At 41.0% G+C, this 20,441-nt stretch overlaps 1 protein-coding gene across 3 annotated transcripts in view; it reads left to right on the top strand.

Annotated features, from left to right (window-relative positions):
- rab11fip3 (RAB11 family interacting protein 3 (class II)) overlaps positions 1 to 20,441 on the top strand; it is a 115,966-nt gene that overhangs the window by 73,063 nt on the left and 22,462 nt on the right. Inside the window, exons 1-4 of one of the 3 annotated variants that reach the window (XM_087997862.1) lie at positions 5,585 to 5,793; positions 17,401 to 17,612; positions 18,841 to 19,011; positions 19,448 to 19,579. In XM_087997862.1, coding sequence (XP_087853988.1) covers positions 5,716 to 5,793; positions 17,401 to 17,612; positions 18,841 to 19,011; positions 19,448 to 19,579 — 593 coding nt within the window. In that variant the 5' untranslated portion in view covers positions 5,585 to 5,715. Of the gene's footprint in view, positions 1 to 5,584; positions 5,794 to 17,400; positions 17,613 to 18,840; positions 19,012 to 19,447; positions 19,580 to 20,441 lie in introns of those variants that run through there. The other 2 variants (XM_087997860.1, XM_087997861.1) reach the window with 2 other exon arrangements.

Genomic DNA, 20,441 nt, shown 5'->3' with positions numbered 1-20,441 from the left:
TGTTCAGAACCAAACAAAAGGCAAAAATGTGATTAGGTTTACACTGTTGAAAAATGTTTTTTGAATGGGGATGGAGGGAGAGCACAGGAGATGAAATGAAAAATTGTCTGAAGACAAAAGGTGTGATCATGATTATAGAACTAAGCATTGGTTTGAAGTAGCTGTTCAGGGTCTCCTGACATTTCTTTAGACATGGGAAGAAATAAACAACCATACTGGAGCAGGTCAGGCAGCATCTGTAGGGAGAGAGAGAGAGATTTCAAATCTGGTATGATTCAGGATGTTGGGGAAAGCTGCACTCGGTGGTTTCAGACTGATTTGTGCCCAGGTTCTCTCTGGGTGCAAGTCTAGGTGTATTTGCTGCCAGAAACAGTTGGATCTATACCCTTTCTCCTTTTCATGCTGGTACTTTGTGAGTCTGAGGTGTCTGTATAACTACCAGGCATCACAATCTATAGTCTGCATTTTCCATTGGTGCTGATTAATGGCACACAGGAACATATTCATGAAATTCTTAATGCTTATATGGGGCCATTCTCTTCAGTTTAACAATCTTCACTCTCTCTCTCTCCGTAGTCTTTTGTCATACAGATAGAAATAGACCCTTCAGTCCAACCATTCCAAACTGACCATGTTCCCAAATTAAGTTAGTTCCACCTGCATGCATTTGGCCCATATCCATCCAAACCCTTCCTATTCATGAACTTATCCAAATGTCTTTTAAACATTAGTAACTATACCTGCATCTGTCACTTTCTCTGGAAGTTCATTCCACACGAACCATTCTCTTGTCATGTGGTGTCTTTGAACACCAGTGCAGTAGACTTTGGAAGAGGACTTTGACTCATGCTGACCATTTCCAGAACTTCAGTGTTTGTGATGTGGTCCAGCTAGTGCACTTTGAGGATTCTACAGAAGCAGTATAGAGGGAGTCTTGTTAGCAGTGCAGGAGCCATAACTGCACAAAGGTGGTAGGAACAGGTGTTTCATTTACTTTGAGTCTATACTCAAAAACACTGGCTGCTCACACTTATTTCCAAGGTCTACTGAATGCAGTGTTTCTGTTTGAAAACTAGTTGTCCACTTATCTATCAAATGAGATGACATTCCCAGCTAGGATAAATTGCTTGATAATGTTAAGCTTGGTTTCCCCCAACAATGCTCAGTTCTTCTAAAAGTACAGGCTGATGCAGGACTTCAAACTATAAACATGTTTATAGGACACAAGTTGTATTGCTTCTCAAGAACGTGTTACTGCATGTCATCAGTCTGATTTAAGTTGAAGCCAAGAAGAGAACAGATACCAATGAGATTTTCCTGTGTCTTTGTGAACCTGAAGATACTGGAGATGAAAAACACCTGGCAGTTCAGAATTGTTTGTAAACTCTCTTCTTAAGGACTTCTGTTGTCTTTTGTAACAACATGCTAAAAATGATTAAGTTCAGAGCCAGCCTATTTCATGCTATTGAAGATTGGGAAATAGTTGAGAGTACCTGTTGAACTTGACTTGTTCATGTTGATTTTTGTGAAACAATTTAACCAAGGCCAGGAATCTGAAGTTTTCCAAGGATTTTTTCCAAAGCCCATCTCTGCACAGTGCCAGATGTGTTGGAAAGATCTATGAAAGTCACATACAGGCCTTTTGTTTTGCTTGCAATGTTTTTTTTTCTGCATACAGAAACAGTATTTGAGGTGCCTTTACTTCGAAACTGAACGGGCTCTCTAAGTATTTCTTTTGCAATGGAAGGCACAAGCCTGTTCAGAAGTTATTTTAGCTGGAATCTTCCCTGTTATGGAAAGGAGGGTGACTCCATGGTAGTTGGAACAGTCTAACCTCTCCTTTTTTTTGTTTTTGTGTGGTGGTATGGTAACTGCATCATAAAGATCATGTGGAATAATGCGTTGTTCCTACCATACCATGAAAAAAACCGTGGAATCAATTTAGGTAAAGGGGCAGTACAGCGAGATCTGGGTGCTCTTGTATACCAGTCAATGAAGGCAAGCATGCAGGTACAGCAGGTAGTGAAGAAGGCTAATAGCATGCTGGCCTTCATAACGAGGAATTGAGTATAGAAGCAAAGAGGTGCTTCTGCAGCTGTACAGGGCCCTGGTGAGACCACACCTGGAGTACTGTGTGCAGTTCTGGTCTCCCAAATTTGAGGAAAGACATTCTGGCTATTGAGGGAGTGCAGCGTAGGTTCACGAGGTCAATTCCTGGAATGGCGGGATTACCTTACACTGAAAGACTGAAGCGACTGGGCTTGTATACCCTTGAGTTTAGAAGATTGAGAGGGGATCTGATTGAGACGTATAAGATTATGAAAGGATTGGACACTCTGGCAGCAGGAAACATGTTTCCGCTGATGGGTGAGTGCCGAACCAGAGGACACAGCTTAAAAATACGGGGTAGACCATTTAGGACAGAGATGAGGAGAAACTTCTTCACCCAGAGAGTGGTGGCTGTGTGGAATGCTCTGCCCCAGAGGGCAGTGGAGGCCCAGTCTCTGGATTCATTTAAGAAAGAGTTGGATAGAGCTCTCAAAGATAGTGGAATCAAGGGTTATGGAGATAAGGCAGGAACAGGATACTGATTAGGAATGATCAGCCATGATTATATTGAATGGTGGTGCAGGCTCGAAGGGCTGTATGGCCGACTCCTGCACCTATTGTCTATTGTAAAAACTCATGGAACTTAGTATGGTGGGTAAGGCCACCATTCTTCAGGACTTTGCATAGAGTTACATCAACTTGATGGAATTGGTTGCTGCTGCTGCTTCTGGTTGTTGGAAGTCTGTTTCCTCTAGGGTTGGGCTTTTGTCCATATACAATTTATGGCAGTATTGTACACTGTGCAGTTAGTACTTAAGTGTTATAAAGTGCACTGACCAGCTTTCCAGGGCTGACTTTGCAGATGTATCTTGTTATCAGTGTACCTTATGGTTTTTCGGTTTGATATGCTGGTTTATTGACACATTTTAACACGTTATAGAAATTTCTTATGTTGCCAGTATCAACCCTCATTGAAGTTATTTTTTTTATAAATGGAGGCTGCTAGTCATTTTGGATGTACCTTAATTTGCACTGAACGATATTTGATGGTAGGCTGTCTTTTTGTTTTTACCCTCTTGGTTGGTTGAATCCAGTAAATCTGATAAGCAGACCTTTGTACTGTAAGCAGATCTTGAATGTCCCTCATTATTTTCATCAAACCAGTTCCTGTTCTTTATGCTGTGTCTAATGATTGGAAATATGCAAGACTTTTTTGCAAGGTTTGTGAAGGTTTGTAGCTCAGGTTGGGGTTTAGGGTGTAGGTTTGCTCGCTGAGCTGTAGGTTTGATATCCAGACGTTTCATTACCTGGCTAGGTAACATCATCAGTGGTGACCTCCAAGTGAAGCGAAGCTGTTGTCTCCTGCTTTCTATTTATGTTTGTCTTGGATGGGGTTACTGGGGTTTGTGGTGATGTCATTTCCTGTTTGTTTTCTGAGAGGTTGATAGATGGTATCTAAATCTGTTTGTTTATGGCGTTGTGGTTGGAGTGCCAGGCCCCTAGGAATTCTCTGGCATGTCTTTGCTTAGCCTGTCCCAGGATAGGTGTGTGGTCCCAGTCAAATTGGTGGGTTTTTTTCCCCTCCGTGTGTAGGCTACGAGGGAGAGAGGGTCGTGTCTTTTTGTGGCTAGCTGGTGTTTGTGTATCCTGGTGGCTAACTTTTACAGTCCACAGATTCCACAAGAACAAACCATGACAAGCAGACCGAACACAGCCAGAAACCCTAACCACCTTACCATTCAAAGAAGTTTCAGAAATGACAGCCAGGCTACTAAGATCCCTCGGAATCCTAGTAGCACACAAACCCACCAACACTCTCAAGCAAAAACTAACCAACTTAAAAGACCCAGTACAATCCATGGACAAAACCAATGTCGTCTACAAAATTCCATGCAAGAACTGCCACAAACACTACCTAGGATAAACAGGAAGAAAGTTAGCCACCAGGATACACTAACACCAGCTAGCCACAAAAAGACACGACCCTCTCTCCCTCGTAGCCCTACACACAGAGGGGAAAAAAAAACACCATTTCGACTGGGACAACACACCTATCCTGGGACAGGCTAAGCAAAGACATGCCAGAGAATTCTTAGAGGCCTGGCACTCCAACCACAATGCTATAAACACACAGATCTAGATACCATCTATCAACCCCTCAGAAAATGAACAGGAAATGACATCCCCACAAACCCCAGGAGCCCCATCCAGGGCAAACCTATAAATAGAAAGCAGGAGACACCGCTTCGCTTCACTTGGAGGTCACCACTGATGTTACCTAGCCAGGTAATGAAAAGTCTGGATATCAAACCTACAGCTCAGCGAGCAAACCTACACCCTAAATATTCAATACTACAGCTTCGCCAAGTTCTTCTGGAATCAGCTGTGAATTTAGGATGTTCCAGCCTCGTCTGTAATGTTAGAGACAGAAATAAAACTGCAGATGCTGGAATCCAACATAGACAAGCAGGAGGCTGGAAGAACACAGCAAACCAGGCAGCAACAGGAGGTGAATTCAACATTTTGGGTGTAACCCTTCTTCAGGACTAGAGCCCACCCCACCCTTGAGTTATACCCGAAATGTTGACTTCTCTGCTTCCTAATGCTGCCTGGCAGACTAATGTTGCCTGATATCTGTGGTTATGTGGTGAGATTTGCCGGTTGCTGACATGAAATCTCTTTGATAGGTTGATTTTAGGTCAGTTCTTAGGTTTGAAGTGGAGCAAATGAGTTGGTAGTCTATATAATGGTATGTGTTTGGTATATCTGATATGCAGGACATCCTTTAGGTCACATTGTCACCTGACAAATCTATTATTTTATTTGCTAATGTTCAGAGCAGGCATGTATCCATGTGCTCATGAAGTAATATTGTTGAAAGATAATGTTGGTTACGGACAGCTGTCTAGTTCACTGCGGTTGCAACTCTGGTTTCTGAGCACTCCCCATGGCAGACAGACAGACAGCATATTCTGGTTTTAAATTAGCCAAGGCTGACTATTTTGCCTTTAAGGCACAATTTGGATGTGTTTAGAGATCTGTGTGGCACTTGTCTCGGTCAATTAAGTTAGCTTTTAGGGTTGGAACACACGCAGTTGCATTTTGCTTGTCTTCAAGATGGAGGTTCAGACACTGTTTGGAATAGACAGTCCGGGTTTAATTTTTTTTGTATGGTGATTTTCTTCAATGAAACTGATTTACTGCAAAGGTATTGCTCATCCTGGAGGTCTACCTGACACCAAATGTATAGCAAGCACTGCATTGTGATACAAACTGTGCTGGAGAAACTCAGCAAGTATAGCAGCATCTGCAAAGAGCAGAGTTAACATTTCAAGTCCGGTCACCCTTTGTCAGAATTGTTACAGATTTTGTCGAACCTGCTGAATTTCTTCAGCATTTTGGAGGATGCTGGAAAGCTGAAAAGAACATTCTTTTTTTTCTATATTTTACTTTATAGTTTTGGACAGCTTGCTGGAACAATGGACCTCATTCAGGACCAACATTCCTTCTAAGCTGCACAGCCATGCAGTAACTTGGAGGTTCTGCCCATGCTGTTCCAAACATAGGCTTCCGGTCTTGAAAGCTGATGCCACACACTGACCATTGACCTTTGGAGATGTGTGATGTACAAAAGAAAAGAGAATGTAGCTCAGGACTGCTATACCAATGTCCAGTGTGGTGAGCTGTGGACCATTGCGGCGACACTTGTCATCAGAGTTAACCATTGTGTTTTCATTCTTGGAGGTAAGTTTCAGCATCTGAAACTGGTAATGCAGTCTTTATTGTCATCACAATAGTCAATGTCTGAACTGTTTGCATACATGATTAGAACTGCAGCTGCCACTGTCATTTTGCACCTGCCATTCTTGTCTCTTTCTTAAAATAATAGGATATGCATGTGTTGCAGTTGGGATAGACAATTCCTTCCTGTACAAAGAAGCTTTAAAATGGAGTACAATTTACACTGTGTCTACCCTTTGAGCCTGGAGCTCATCTCTTGTGGTCCATTGATCTGGGATGGTGAAAGTGACGTCTCCAAGCCATAGGTTTAGACTCTGAGTTCTCTCTCCATCCAGAATGCTGTTGTTTTGGTTGTTTAGGCTTGGGATCCTTTCCCCCCCCCCCCCCCCCCAGGTGTTATCCTTTACCTTTTTTTATAAAGGTACATATCTGCCAAGATGGTATCATATTCATCACTTCCTCTCCTCACCGAGGTTTTACCCATCATCTTGGACTGTGTGCTTTGGTGGATGGTAGAATATCAAATTGGGGACAGTTTATAGTCTGGGAAACTGAGTCCAGAAGGCTGCAAAGGGCCTGATTGGAAAATCAAGTGCCATTCCTCCAGCCTGCTGGAACTGGAAAATTGCACCAAGCAGAGGCAGAATAAATGAGTATGAGAGCAAGGGAATGAATATTTTATTGTCATGTATATCTAGGAAAGTACAGTGAAAAGTGTTCACCACAATCTGGCATCGTTTTGAGTTACAAAAATAAATTACTTTAGAGTTCATCTTCTGTTCAAATTGGGTCTCGAGCACAGCTCCAGGGCTTCAGCAGGGTGTCCCAAACCTCAAGGAGTCCCCATTCTGGGTACAGCAATGACAACACCAATGCCCCAACTCTGTGGCTACTGCCACCTTGCCAACCACCAAGGATCCAGGCACTGGGGCCTATGGCAGCCAGGGGTCCCTGCTCTTGGCATTGCCTCTGCCAAGTATTGAAATAACGAGCAGTAGGAATGTTGAGCAGAACTATTCTGCAAAGCAGTCACCCAATCTGAGTTTAGATTAGATTTTTTTTTAGATTACATTACAGCATGGAAACAGGCCCTTCGGCCCAACAAGTCCACACCAACCCGCCGAAGCGCAACCCACCCATGCCCCTACATTTACCCCTTACCGAACAGTACGGGCAATTTAGCATCGCCAATTCAACTGACCTGCACATCTTTGGACTGTGGGAGGAAACCGGAGCACCCGGAGGAAACCCACGCAGACACTGGGAGAATGTGCAAACTCCACACAGTCAGTCGCCTGAGGCGGGAATTGAACCCGGGTCTCAGGCGCTGTGAGGCAGCAGTGCTAACCAGTGTAGGACATCATCGTCATTGACAGTCCCTCGCAGATGAAGGTGACTCTCTCTTCCACTGTCAGGGTGATTCCATAGGTTGCTGTACAGACTGATGCAGTTTCCACTGCCTCTTTAGGCCATGTAGCCATTAATGTATTACATTAATAATAGTATACAAATCATTGCTTCACCATCTTGCCCATATTTCTGTCCTCTGGATACTCCAATGTTTTAAAGCTGTACAAAAACTGGAGAAACAGTACTCATTCCATTTCCATCTTTTTCTTGATCAGCACACTATTGTCATTACCACTGTCTTTGCATTTTGTTACATGATATTGTGCTTGTCTATTTGTTCCACATAACCTACCACTCCCTTTTTTTAAACAATATAAATCACATTCTCCTTCAGTTCGAAGGTTTCATTTTGACAAGAATCGCCAACTGTTTCACCACAGATGGTTCCCGATCTCCTGAGCTTTTACACCACTTTTCTTTGTCCTTTATTTGCACTTAACGAACGTTCTTGTAAATCCTTGTTCTACATATTATTGAATATTTCCAAGAAATTTGTTTATATTTTGCATATTGAAATGAGAATGTGACCCTGTCTGGTGCGAATCTGCTTTGCGTATTCCAGTACAGTTCAACAGCTTTATCTATTCAGCTTGATACACTGGAGGTGTGAGGTCACCTTTTTGGATTGTGTATGAAGGCTTTGGTCTACTTGCTGATCATCATGTGTGGTCTTAAAGTGTAGCTCTCAAACTAAAAATCCTCAAACAGAAAAAGTTTGTTATAGGGAATTGAGAGAGTATCTTGATTATTCTCTTCTCTTCCCTCAGCTCCTCGTGGTCATAGAATCAAAAAGAAAAAAAATGGACACCAAACTGTTACCCTATGCTGGCAGTGCATTAGCTATGTTGCACTATGATATTCATAACACTTGTGCACCTGCTTTGAATTTTAAAAAATTAACATTTCTTTCATGGCATGTGAGCATCACTAGTCCAATATTTATTGCCCATCTGTAGCTGCTATTGGTGATGGTGAGCTGTCTTCTTGAATGGCTGTAGCCTGTTTAATGTAGCTTGACCCACAATGCCTTTAGGGTGGAAATTCCAGAATTTTTACCCCATGACACTGAAGAAATGGTAACATATTTCCAACTCTGCGTAGTGTGTAGCTTGGAGGGAAACTGGCATATGGTGGTGTTCCCATGTGTCTGCTGCCCTTGTCCTTGCAGATAGCTGTTCTTGTTCCATTGGAGGATTCTGTCAAAGGAGCCTTGATTAATTTCTGCACCTCTTGTTTCGATGGTGGTGGGAGTGAATTTTGTGGATGTGTTGCCAATCAAGTAAGCTGCTTTATCCTGGATCGTGTCAAGATTCTTGAGTACTGCTGAAGCTCCACTCTTCCAGGCATGTGGGGAAATATTATCATACAACTGACAGAGTGTGTGCCTTGCAGATGGTGGGCAATCAGGAGGTGAGTTACTCCCGCTAGGATTTCGAGCCTCTGACCACCTCTTGTGGGCGGCACGGCGGCACAGTGGTTAGCATGGCTGCCTCACAGCACCAGAGACCCGGGTTAATTTCCCGCCTCAGGTGACTGACTGTGTGGAGTTTGCACATTCTCCCCATGTCTGCGTGGGTTTCCTCCGGGTGCTCCGGTTTCCTCCCACAGACCAAAAATGTGCAGGTCAGGTGAATTGGCCATGCTAAATTGCCCGTAGTGTTAGGTGAAGGGGTAAATGTAGGGGAATGGGTCTGGGTGGGTTGCGCTTCGGTAGGTCAGTGTGGCCTTGTTGGGCCGAAGGGCCTGTTTCCACACTGTAAGTAATCTAATCTTGTAGCCACAGTGTTTATCGTGGCTAGTCCAGTTATACATCTGGTCAACGGTAACCCCAATAACATTGATAGTGGGGAGTTCGGTATTAGAATCTAACAAATGTCTTAATATTCAGTGGCACTATCTTGTTCAAGATGGTCATTGTCTGGCTCTTGTGATGTGAATGTTACTTGCCACTTTTCAGCTCAAACCTGGATATTGTCCAGGCCTTTGTGCATTTGGCCACAGATCTCTTCAGTTTTTGAGTAGTTGCAAATGTTGCTGAACATTGTATCTGCCACTCCCTTGCATAGAGGTAAAGAAAGCATTTGGCACACTTGCTTTCATTTGGTCAGTGCACTGAGCATTTCATTAAGTGACTGTGTGAACACTAGGATTCTGTATATGATTCCAAGAGTTTTTTTGTCCTATGTTGGTTATGTACAGCCAAGTGGTGAATTACAGTGCACAGAGCTCTGGACATACAGGGATTTTAATATCCACACTATATTTATGTAAATCAGAAAGTTTGAGTGTAACATAAATTTTCAAGAAATATGAACCAAAGATATAGCCTAAGGGATTTCTCCAGTTTCCTCATTTCCCGCCCCCGCCCCCGCCACCTTGTCTCAGTCCCAACCCTTGAACTCAGCACCACCTTCCTAACCTGCAATTTTCTTCCTGACCTCTCCACCCCCACCCCCACTCCGGCCTATCACCCTCACCTTTACCTCCTTCTACCTATCGCATTTCAAATGCCCCTCCCCCAAGTCCCTCCTCCCTACCTTTTTATCTTAGCCTGCTTGGCACACCTTCCTCATTCCTGAAGAAGGGGTCATGCCCGAAACGTCGATTCTTCTGCTCTTTGGATGCTGCCTGACCTGCTGCGCTTTTCCAGCAACACCATTTTCAGCTCTGATCTCCAGTATCTGCAGTCCTCAATTTCTCCTAGTTTTAATTGCAGTAAGGCAAATTTTAGTATAAGACCAGACCTTTCAATAGTTGATCAGAGTAGACCGTTCACAGGTAAAAGGACGTCATACAAGTGGAAGGCTTTCAAGAGTGTGGTGACAAGAATTCAGAAGTATTTTGTTCCTGTTGGAGTGAAGGTTAAGGCTGGTAAGATTAAGGAACAATGGATGAATAAAGAATAAAAATCTTATTTTAGATAGATATAGACAAGTTGGTTCAAATGAATCTCTATGTATTGATTTAGAGTCATAGAGCTTTACAGCACAGAAAGAGACTCGCTGACCAGATGTCCCAAACTAATCTAGTCCCTTTGCCAGTATTTGGCCCAAACTCCTCTAAGTCTTTCCTATTTCTACCCATTTGAGTGCAAGAGCAAAGAGGGGATGTGAGAGAGCCTTCTCCAGATATGGTTAAGGGTAATCCAAAGAGATTCTACAAGTATGTTTAAGTAAGGGGGTAACTAGAGAGAGGGTAAAGCCTGTTAAGGATCAAAAGGTCATTTTTATGCTCAACACCAGGCGATAGTTACTAAATATTTCAAGACTAAAGGCACATTTTTAGGGTCAGGACAAAGATTTAAAGACATGAGGGAGGTTTACATGTGGAATGAACTTCAGAGGAAATGGTGGATATGCACAATTGCAACTCCTCTTCTCCACCCCCTGATTTTTATTAGTGTTTAGAAATCTGATTAACTTATGTACTTCTGAGTTCTTAGATTTCTACTGCATGCTTATAGCTTCTATTAGTGGAAATGCTGCAAGATACTTATGCCAATAAGCGTGAGGTAGATTGAGCAGTAAGTGTGTTTTGTGTTTTTCACCACTTCTGACTGATTAATTACTGGACTAGGCAGGAGAGCTGCAAGTTAGAAAAAGGGAAATGTATTGAAGTCTATTTCCATTTAAACGCCAGGACCCCAGACCTTTTTATTAATGGATTCTCCCTGTATATGTTCTGTATTGTATGGATAATCTTAACACTGTAATTAGCAGCGGTGCTATATAAATGTTTCTGTTCAGGCACCTGATCTTTCATCCAGCTGAATTATCTGGCATCGACCTGATGGGGGCAGCTTTGTCTGTGAAACAGGCTGGGTTGTGACGTGGATGCTCACATCTTGTTGCTACCTGTTTGCAAGGCTGCCTATGAGTGGAGGTAGCTGGTCCTGCTGAAGCCAGTGAAAGACCAGCTCCTGGTTAGGCCCTCCTTTGATTCTAATGAGGTAATCTGTAAACAATGCTGATTGGTGGGTGCATGCGGAGGAATTAAAAGTTTCAGCATTCTGTTTGAACTTTGGACTTGACTCGCAACACTTAGAAGTTGATGTTGAATTGGAATAATTTAACCGTGTTTGTTTATACTGAGGACATTAGGGGAAGGTAACCGTAGGTCCCAGCACCAGTGCCATGTAATTTTGGTATGTTCCTGCTTCGGGTTTTTCCAGACTGATTACCGTCTTGCAGGGAGAAATGTCAAATGGTTGTCTACTTCACAACTGTGTGCGCTCTACTCATTGGCCTTTTTCTGGGTATGGTTTGCATTTAGTTTGTATGTTGTAGACCGAGTTTGGATGGTTCATAAAAGCCTCTTGCCCTTTGACGTGAAAGACCTTCTATAGAAATTTCTTGCCTGTGATGTTAGCTCTTGACATCTTATGACTAATCCTGAGAATAGCTGGCTGGTTATTGATTATTGTTCTTCACATTTTAAACAGTTTCTTGGAACAGGGGAGGCTTTGTACTTATGGTTTTATGCCGTGAATTGCCACCCTGCTGATGACTCCTTGTTTACTGGGCTAAAGTAGTAGCAAAATCTATGTGCTCCTTCACCAAGACCTGATTACTATTTGACTCTGTATATAACCTTGAACATTTTAAATGTTGCTATTCTCACTACTATATGTTAAGATAACAAATACCTCCATACTTTGTATTAAAGAAATATTTGGAGAACCAAACCTTTTGTCATTGGACGTATTGTCTGGTGCTGAGCCCAAGTTTCAAACTGTTATTTTCCAATCAACCAGTTTAGTGATGTCTGGAACAGGTGGGAATTCAAAAAGGGGCTCTTGGCTCAGAGGTAGGAACACTACCACTGTGCCACAAAGTTCCACTCTGTTACCTTGCTCTGTAGATGTCATCCGTGTTGCTGAAGTTACTACAATTGACCTTGTGACTACTTTGGCTCCCAAAGAAAAATAAATTTGGATACTCTGTCCCCAGTGACCTCTACTCAGGGAAAAACACTTAGATGTTTTGTAGCTGACAGAATTGGCCTCAGCTGTGAAACTTTCCATGGTTGAATCTTCCCCAAGTATTTCACATGCAAGATAGTGGTCAAAAACTGGTTCAAATAAAGGATTAGCTGGCTGAATTATGCTGCCCAGTTTTGCCATAAGTCTGTAACAAGGAAATAAGATGTTGACTCTTCTTTAAATTGATTGGACATATTTTATTATTGAGCGCTTGCATTTTTCAGTTTTTACACTTTCTGTTGTCACTTCAATGTTCCTGTCATAGAATCAGAGGTTGAAGAATTTGCCTTGCCTTGTGTTGGTTGTCTGAGGAATAATTTCTCCAGGGCCACTGTCCTGTCTTTTCCTCACCCCTGTTATTTCTTCACCCACTCCCCACCTTTTCTTTGTTCCAGATGGACCCTTGCTACACCCCAAACAGCAATGTATTCCAATTGCATGTTTAGTTCGGGTTGAGGGATGTGCTGTCACTATATATGTTCCATACTTTAATATCCCATATATCTTGGGAGATGGTTTCATACTTGCATTCTTTGAATGTCTGTTTTAAAAGATAAACACACATGAAAAATAGGGCCCAGGAAAAAGAACAAGGGGAATGTAACTAACCAAGTTGCTCTTTCAGACATTCCATGTACATGAGGTACCAATGACTCCAGCTGTGATGTCACCTCTCCTGTACTTAAGCTGTGTCTTGGCCTATTTTAGAATGATTGATTGATTGTGAGCACCACTATTCAATGATACTGTCTCACTGGCCAATCCTGGACCATTTTAACTGTTATCCTCCTCTGTGCTTTGTCTACACAGTCTCTTCCTTAATCATCGATGTTTGTTTTTTAATGGTTGCCATCACCCCTCTTAATGTCCCAAGTACACATTTCATTGTCTCCCTTTTTCACTCTGCTCTCCCTCCCTTCCTGAATTACATTTCTACATGTTTGCTCCACACTCCCCCGTTGGTCTTTTGCTTTTTCATTTCTTCCCCATCCCCCTAAAGAGCGACAGTAGTTTTGGTAACCTACTATGCATCCCTTCCTCTGCAGTCATTCTCTGCCAGAATCTTCTAAGATTCCTCTAGTTTTTCTGCCACCTTGCTATGTGGAAAATTATTTGCTGCAATTCAGTGTTATAACAGTGACTTGAAAAGTATTTCATATTGCTTTGGGTGGTCTGATGCTGCAGAAGATGTTGCATAGAGTTTATTTTAAAGTCCCATGAAATTACTGTCCCTTATGATGTAGTCTCCCAGGCTCCTTGTGTGTCTCTTCCCAACAGAAGAGAAAATTCTCCCCTCAGATCCTTTCCCAGTGTGCTGTGTTTTTGCCGTGTTCAGTGTCCTAACCGATCAAAGCAAAAGTAAAATGTGATCCAACTTGGTAGGGTTTATTGAATTTTTCCTGGAACTTGGAACTTGGTCTGGAAACCTAACTCTGTCTTCTCTGACAGTGTAAGCTACCAATTTTAAAGAGGTGGCCTGTCTCCAGGATCAGGATATAAGGTATCTGGTAACTGGCTGAGGGTATGTTGTTGTAACCAGCAGTGCATCAGATGATGTAGTTACAAGAACAAAGATGATTACTTCAGAATATGATCAGCCTTTTCTACCCTCTACAGAGACAGTGGACTGTGGGCTTTTGTTTTAGCATTTATTCTGGTTGATATTGCATCCTAATCACACAACCTCTGCTCCGGAAATAAAACTGTTTATCCAAAGTGTATATATAAATAACATGCACCTGAATATTGCATCACTTCACAAATTCAGGCCTTTATTCCCAATTTTTATAACTAAAGAATGTACTGAACTTCATTGCATTGCACCGTTTAAGAGTGAATGACTAACTCTGGAAAGTAAGGGAATTATGCTGATTTTTTTTTTCAGAAGTTGCTCATTCAAACAATGCTATGTTTGCATGCGATGACTAATTGTAATCAAATTTAAATACTCAAAGCAATGTTTTTGTGCTTTCTAATCCGAGACCTTATTCCTTTCTCATTCTTGCATTTATCTTGAATTCCTATTTCTGCTGGGAATGGTATTAACACTAGATACACTCCATAGTTTTGCATTTCCTAGTATGTTGTTGTTTTAAGCAGAAGCTGATTGGACTGTTGCTGGATGAATTTTTTTTTTTAAAAAAAAAGCCAGTCTCATAACTGCGTGTCTTGCAGGTTCTTTTAAAAGAATAAAAGAACCATACAAACATCCCCCAAGCCACACTCCATGTTGTAGATGAAGGCCGCAAAAGCACATTTCCCAGTTTTTGAAATGGAAAACTCTCTGAATCCTGCTTTCCTGAATTTTTTTTCTTCTTGCCTTTTTTAGACATCTGTCTTTTTAAAATTTGAGTTTTGTAGAGGCTTTGTCCATGCTGATCAGGTTTCCTAAACTGAACTAGTCCCATTTTGTCTGCATTTGGCCCATATCCCTCTCTCTAATCCTTTGCTATCCACTTACCATATGGTCTCATGAAGGGCTCTTACCCAAAACATCAATTCTCCTGCTTCTCGGATGCTGCCTGACCTACTGTCCTTTTCCAGCACCCCACTCGTGACTGCTGATCTTCAGCATCTGCAGTCCTCACTTTCTCCTAATGTCAGGTAACATCCCTTCTAACGATCATGTTATGTGGTCAGATGTTTAGTGGGAATAAATTTGAAGAGAGTGATCTTTTAAGTTGGAATATATGGTAATATGGAGGAAGGACTGCAGAGTTGGATTTGAAACTGTAGTCTGAAGGGGTTATGAATTTGTTGCTTCCCATTGCTACCATGTCATAATATTAAATGTCTTTAAATAACTTGTGCACAATTCACTGTAGAATAAAACTCTCTAATGTATGCTAGATGTTTTTCATCACTCGTGCGTAAACGGTTGCAAGTTCACAGATTAACTGTTGTTCTTTGCTGAGATCCTAGTGATAACACTGGCTTTGCCTGACTAACCACCTGAATATTGTGGAATTTCATGAATTTGCTTCTTCAGTTGCTTTTTCCATTCTCGTTCACGTTCATTTGGTTGAAAGTTAACTCTTTCTCCATAGGAATTGAACTGTTTGAATACCAGCATTTGGGTGTTGATGGACTGGCATTTGGTTTGGCTGCCACAGACTGGATTTATGTATTGTCTACACTCTGTTCTTGAAATTAGTTCCTAAGGAAGTATGGCATTTGGATTGAATTTTGAAGCCTTAGATTGTATTCCTCTCAGGACCACCAGTGATGCAGCATAATGGGGGTGTACAAAAAATGAAATTCATGTATAAAGATCCTGCTGAACTGAATCCATGTCTGGTATATTGATTTGTTACTGCTGATGGTGATTGTTGTAAGGTTTGAATCTGGCCTGTTTGACAGACTTGGCCAAATTTAAGATAATTTTAATGAAACAGTAACAAAATGGTCAAAATTGGCATGAGAGCACTTGATCAAAATCTGTTTGGTGTGATTGGACTACTGTTGCTCAACTGAGATTTAAATTTAATCTATAATTTCAAATCACAGAATTGTATTTACAGTTCTTTTGGTGCTTCTGACCAGACATTGCGTGGAGGAGAACTAACTGTAAATGAGCTAAAATCTTGTGGCGTATGCTGTGAGCAGTTCACAGGATTATCTTCCTGTTCCATTGCTGATATTCAGGTTCCTTTTGGTTCACTTACTGTCTTTGGGCAGGCTGCACATGAACTCCTTGCTGCAAAAGCCATCAGGTTTCAGTGTGAAATTTCATACTGCTTAATGGCTAAATTAGCATTTTATACCTGGCCAGTAAGCTTCATCTGTCTCTTGTAGCCATATAATAGCTACAATTTCCATGCTAAGACATTGCTGTAACTCTCTACTGTGAACGCAAGGCTGTGTAATGTGTTAATCTCCACAACCGAGGAGAGAGAATTAAGCTAGGTTCCTGCTCCAGTTGTTCAAAACTTAGTGTTCTGGTATGGCTGAGGACAAATTCAGTCTTGGTTGCAATGTCCACATTTCTGTGGTGACTAGCTAGGAGAGGTGAGGAGAAATTTGCAGCATGTGCACTGCTATTAACCTGGCTCATTCACCGTTTATACCAATAGGTTGCAGTGGTTTGTTTTTTACTTGATTGTTGGGGGAGAAATTAAAACTCTCCTTTTTAACTACACTTGGTTTCATTTGTTGTGGAAACCATCTCATTCTGGATGATTCCTAATCAACTGTTGATTTGCTTCTACATGGCTGCAGCCAGGTGAGTACAAAGATCTGGTCAAAAATAAAATGTTTTTGAAATTGTTTCGTGCAAGACACGAAACAACAAGTTATTGGTAAGGTGCTGTTGAGCAAGTATTGACGTGCTAGTAAACTTTTTTAAATTTAAAGCCCGCATTCCATAATGTAGAATATCACAAAAATGGAGATCTGCTCTTTTCACCTTGGTGGCTGTACCTCAGCTGGATATAATGCTGTGATTGTGATGCAGCTAATCTGAATACAGGGACACTACCTGACTAGGAGGGAGGTGTTTGATTGGTTGGATGGAGAATTGCTCTATTGCCATAGCTACAGTGTACACTGAAGAATCCCTAAACCTTGGCAGTCATGGCCCAAAGCTGATTGACAAATGGGAGTTGTAAGGTGGCATCTGGAGAGTAATTATTGGCATGTTCTATCTGGCTAAAGTCCTTGTAGAGTAGACATTGAATATGCAACTTGTTTAGTATAGTGTCTTACTTCTAAGAGACATTTTAAAATGGTCTAATCCTGTAGACACAGCATCTCATTTGAAACGGGGCGAAATGTCAAATTGAGGGGGCCTTGACATTCTTTGGTAACTTATTCCAATTTGCAGTTGATTTTAATACGTCATTTGAGAGACTCGATTTGGTAATGTTAGTAATCTTGTCAAATATATTACTAATGTGACTACCATTAGTCTGTATTTCAAGACTCATTGATTTGGAAACCAGATGTTGTCTTTTATTGAGTACTAACACGTCTTGTTCTCCTTCTGCTTGCTGTTACAATGTAAATTCAGCTTTTGAAATAAGGTCACCTTTTGTGATTCCCACTGCCTAGTTTTAAACTACATGTAAATCAGGTTGATTCAGACAATTGTTCTTCTGAATCACTGCAGTATCTAAAACCTTTGTTATATTGTTGATGTGGTACATGTTTTTGTTTTCCAAGATTATTTAGTAGACTGATCGTTCTCTTAAATTGAACTTGCCGCACTGTTCCATTTTCAGACTAACGAGGTGACAGACAGTGCTTACATGGGCTCTGAGAGCACGTACAGTGAGTGTGAGACATTCACCGATGAGGACACTGGCACACTCGTTCACCATGGTGCACATGATGAGTTGGAGACAGACAGCGCTATTGATGCCACACTGAACTCTGACTTCACAGATACACTTGAAGAGCCAGAAAACAGTGTCGTTTTTAATGGGGAAATAAAGTAAGTGAAATTTCTACTTGAACAGGGACTCTTCTCTGCTTCTATTAATCGATTGTTATTAATTCACTGTTGTTCAATTTTAGCATTTTTGGTATCCCTTACCCCTGGCAGCTATGTTTTTTAATTCTAGCATATGCTGAAGAACTGCTCATTTATATGGGAAATAAATACAGGTTTAATGAAATCTGAGCTGTTCACTCTGGGTATGAGTGGGCTGCACATTGGTGTAGACCCATGGGTCACTGGCATTTTACATCCTCCATCCACATCCAAACATGTCTAAGTATAAAACCTCCATTTTCCCACAGTCTCCATATGCCAAGTTTTTGTTCAAGTGTTTAACCTATCAATATCTGTCTATAACTTCACTATCCTCAGCCCATACGTTATACAACCATCTGAACTAGGAGCAGAAACAGGCTATAAAGCCCCCCTCATCTGCTCTGCTGTTCAACAGATCATGGATGATCTGATTGTGGCCTCAACTCAACATACCTGCCTATTACTGATGACCATAGATTTGGCTAACCAAGGAAGTCAATCAACCTGTGCCTTTTCTGATAGCAAAATTAAATGATCTCTGCCTCCATCACTCTCTTTAAGGGAAGAATTCTAAAAATTCATGACTCAAAACAAAGTCTCCTGACCATAGTCTAGATGGGCACCTTCTATTCTTTCACTTTTTCCTATAGTTCAAGTCTCTCCCATAAGAGAAAGCATTCTTTCTGTATCTACCCTGTCCTGTCCCTTCAAGTATCATCTGTCTCAATAAGATTTCTCTTTTAATATTCAGAAAAGAGTGGGGTGGAGGCACTCTGTCCAACCTATCCTCCAAGATTGTTCCCATTCCAGGAATTAGTCAAGTGAAGTTACTCTGAACTGCTTTAAATTACATCCATCCTTTAAATAAGGAGTCAAAAACTGATGATCTCGATTTATGGCTACCTCAATTCTCAACATAACTGTTGTAAAATATTCCTAAATCTGTATGGTCTAGTCAGCCTACCTCCCGTTTCTTTTCTTATCTAAAACTGATATTATCTTTTCTCCCTTGCACTTTGTTTCACTTCCCCTTTAAATTTATCTACACTATTTGCTTCATCCATTTCCTGTGTTCTACATTGTAACAATTATTTGGTAAAGTGGTTTCTTCTGAATGCTTTTTCTGTTTAAGTTTTCAATTTCCTTGCAACTTAGTCTCTCTTCCTGGTGTATCTCCTGTAACTAGAACCCACCAACATTTCTCAATGAGCTCCAACATTTCCTCTCTTAACACTGAAGAGCACTTTGAAGATTATGGAGAGAACAATGAGATTGACTTTGCAACTAGTAGTCTCTGTCAGGATGGAGGCAGTAATATCAACGGTCACTTCAATCGTTCGTCACTACTCTCTCCCAGGTAAGGTTAGCATTTAATGAAACTTGCTGGATCTGTATGCTGAGGAAAACATCAAATCATTGAGAAACCTGACTTTTTGGTGTTGGTTCCTCATAGTTACCTCAATTTAGTCATTTTGGTTTAAAGAGTGACTGGTGAACTCCATTATTGAATTTGGAGGTTGCTTTCAATCACAGACTGATTTTTGTGCAGAATTGGATGTGTTTTTGATATTTCTGAAAACGAATGTGTTTAAGTAACAAAGTTTTTGCAAGTGGGGTGTCCTAGGAAGCAGAAAAAATTGTCTTGTTTAACCACTCACCTCAGCACTGCATTTTGCTGTCTGTCGTTCTGAAAGTCTTTAGCTGATAAATCTGTATTCCAATCGCTTTTGGAATTGTATGGACAAGTTCAATTAATTTCTCTAATTTCCCACTTAATACTTCTGATTTTCTAGTGATAATTTCACTTCAACTTTACAAAGTGTCATTGGGGAAAAGATGCTGGAGTTTTATTGCACCCAGTGTCATAAGCAAATCAATCGCCTGGAAGATCTGTCCACCCGAATCAACACTCTTGAAATGAATAGGTAACTGCATGATTTCTGCTTCATTTACCATGGGACCTTTTCCTTTAATTGTGGGTTATCCTTTCCTGTTGCTTTTCTGACAGAGTTTCATTCTGTATGGAATTGTTTTAAATGGAACATGTAAACTCTGCGCATAAACTCTCATAGTGGTACTTCCTAAGAACTCTCCATCAGTTGAAATCTATAGCATATTTTGCTAAATCCAGTCCTTAAGTTTCTGTTCTGGATTTACGTTATGACAGAATATGAAGTTAGTTTTGGGAAACTTGGTCAGCATGGACTGAAGGGTCCACACAAGTATAATTGTTAAACTCTGCTGTTTCCATGCTGTATAACTCATTAGAACAGTTCCTCTTATACTTAAATAGCAACAATGAGTTTTTAGATAGTTAAATACAGGCAGGCTATTTAAAGTCCAAAATTACATGCCCAGGGTCAGCATAGACGACAAAAGATGTTTGCTGCAACTGCTACACTATATTTCAAATTATCCTGATGAACTTTACACTAATTACCACCACCTATCAAGAAATTAATGTTCCAAACACTTATGCTGACATCTGTAGTCCCAAGACTGACTGACTAGTATTGGGATTTAACTGGGCATAAAATCTATTCTTGTGGTTAGTTGCTGATAAAGTAAGTTCCAGTTGAACAAAATGTGACCTATGCCAGAAAACTCACATCTTATGACCTCTGTACATATACCTCGTACTGAATATCACTAATGTCCATGGTCTCTTAATCTTAAATTTTAAATTAGAGATAATATAAACCACAAACAAATATAAGTGACTCTTTCATGAAATGTTTTTGATCTTGATCTGCAATTCAGTGCTGTTGAACAAGCTGGCCTTTTTGG

The sequence above is a fragment of the Chiloscyllium plagiosum genome, unplaced genomic scaffold (genome assembly GCF_037043375.1).
Source record: "Chiloscyllium plagiosum isolate Xiang-an unplaced genomic scaffold, Cpla_swu_hap1 HiC_scaffold_20, whole genome shotgun sequence".
In the NCBI taxonomy this organism is placed as follows: Eukaryota; Metazoa; Chordata; class Chondrichthyes; order Orectolobiformes; family Hemiscylliidae; genus Chiloscyllium; species Chiloscyllium plagiosum.
The sequence above is the reverse complement of the archived record's forward strand: the minus strand, read 5'-3'. Positions and strand labels throughout refer to the sequence as shown.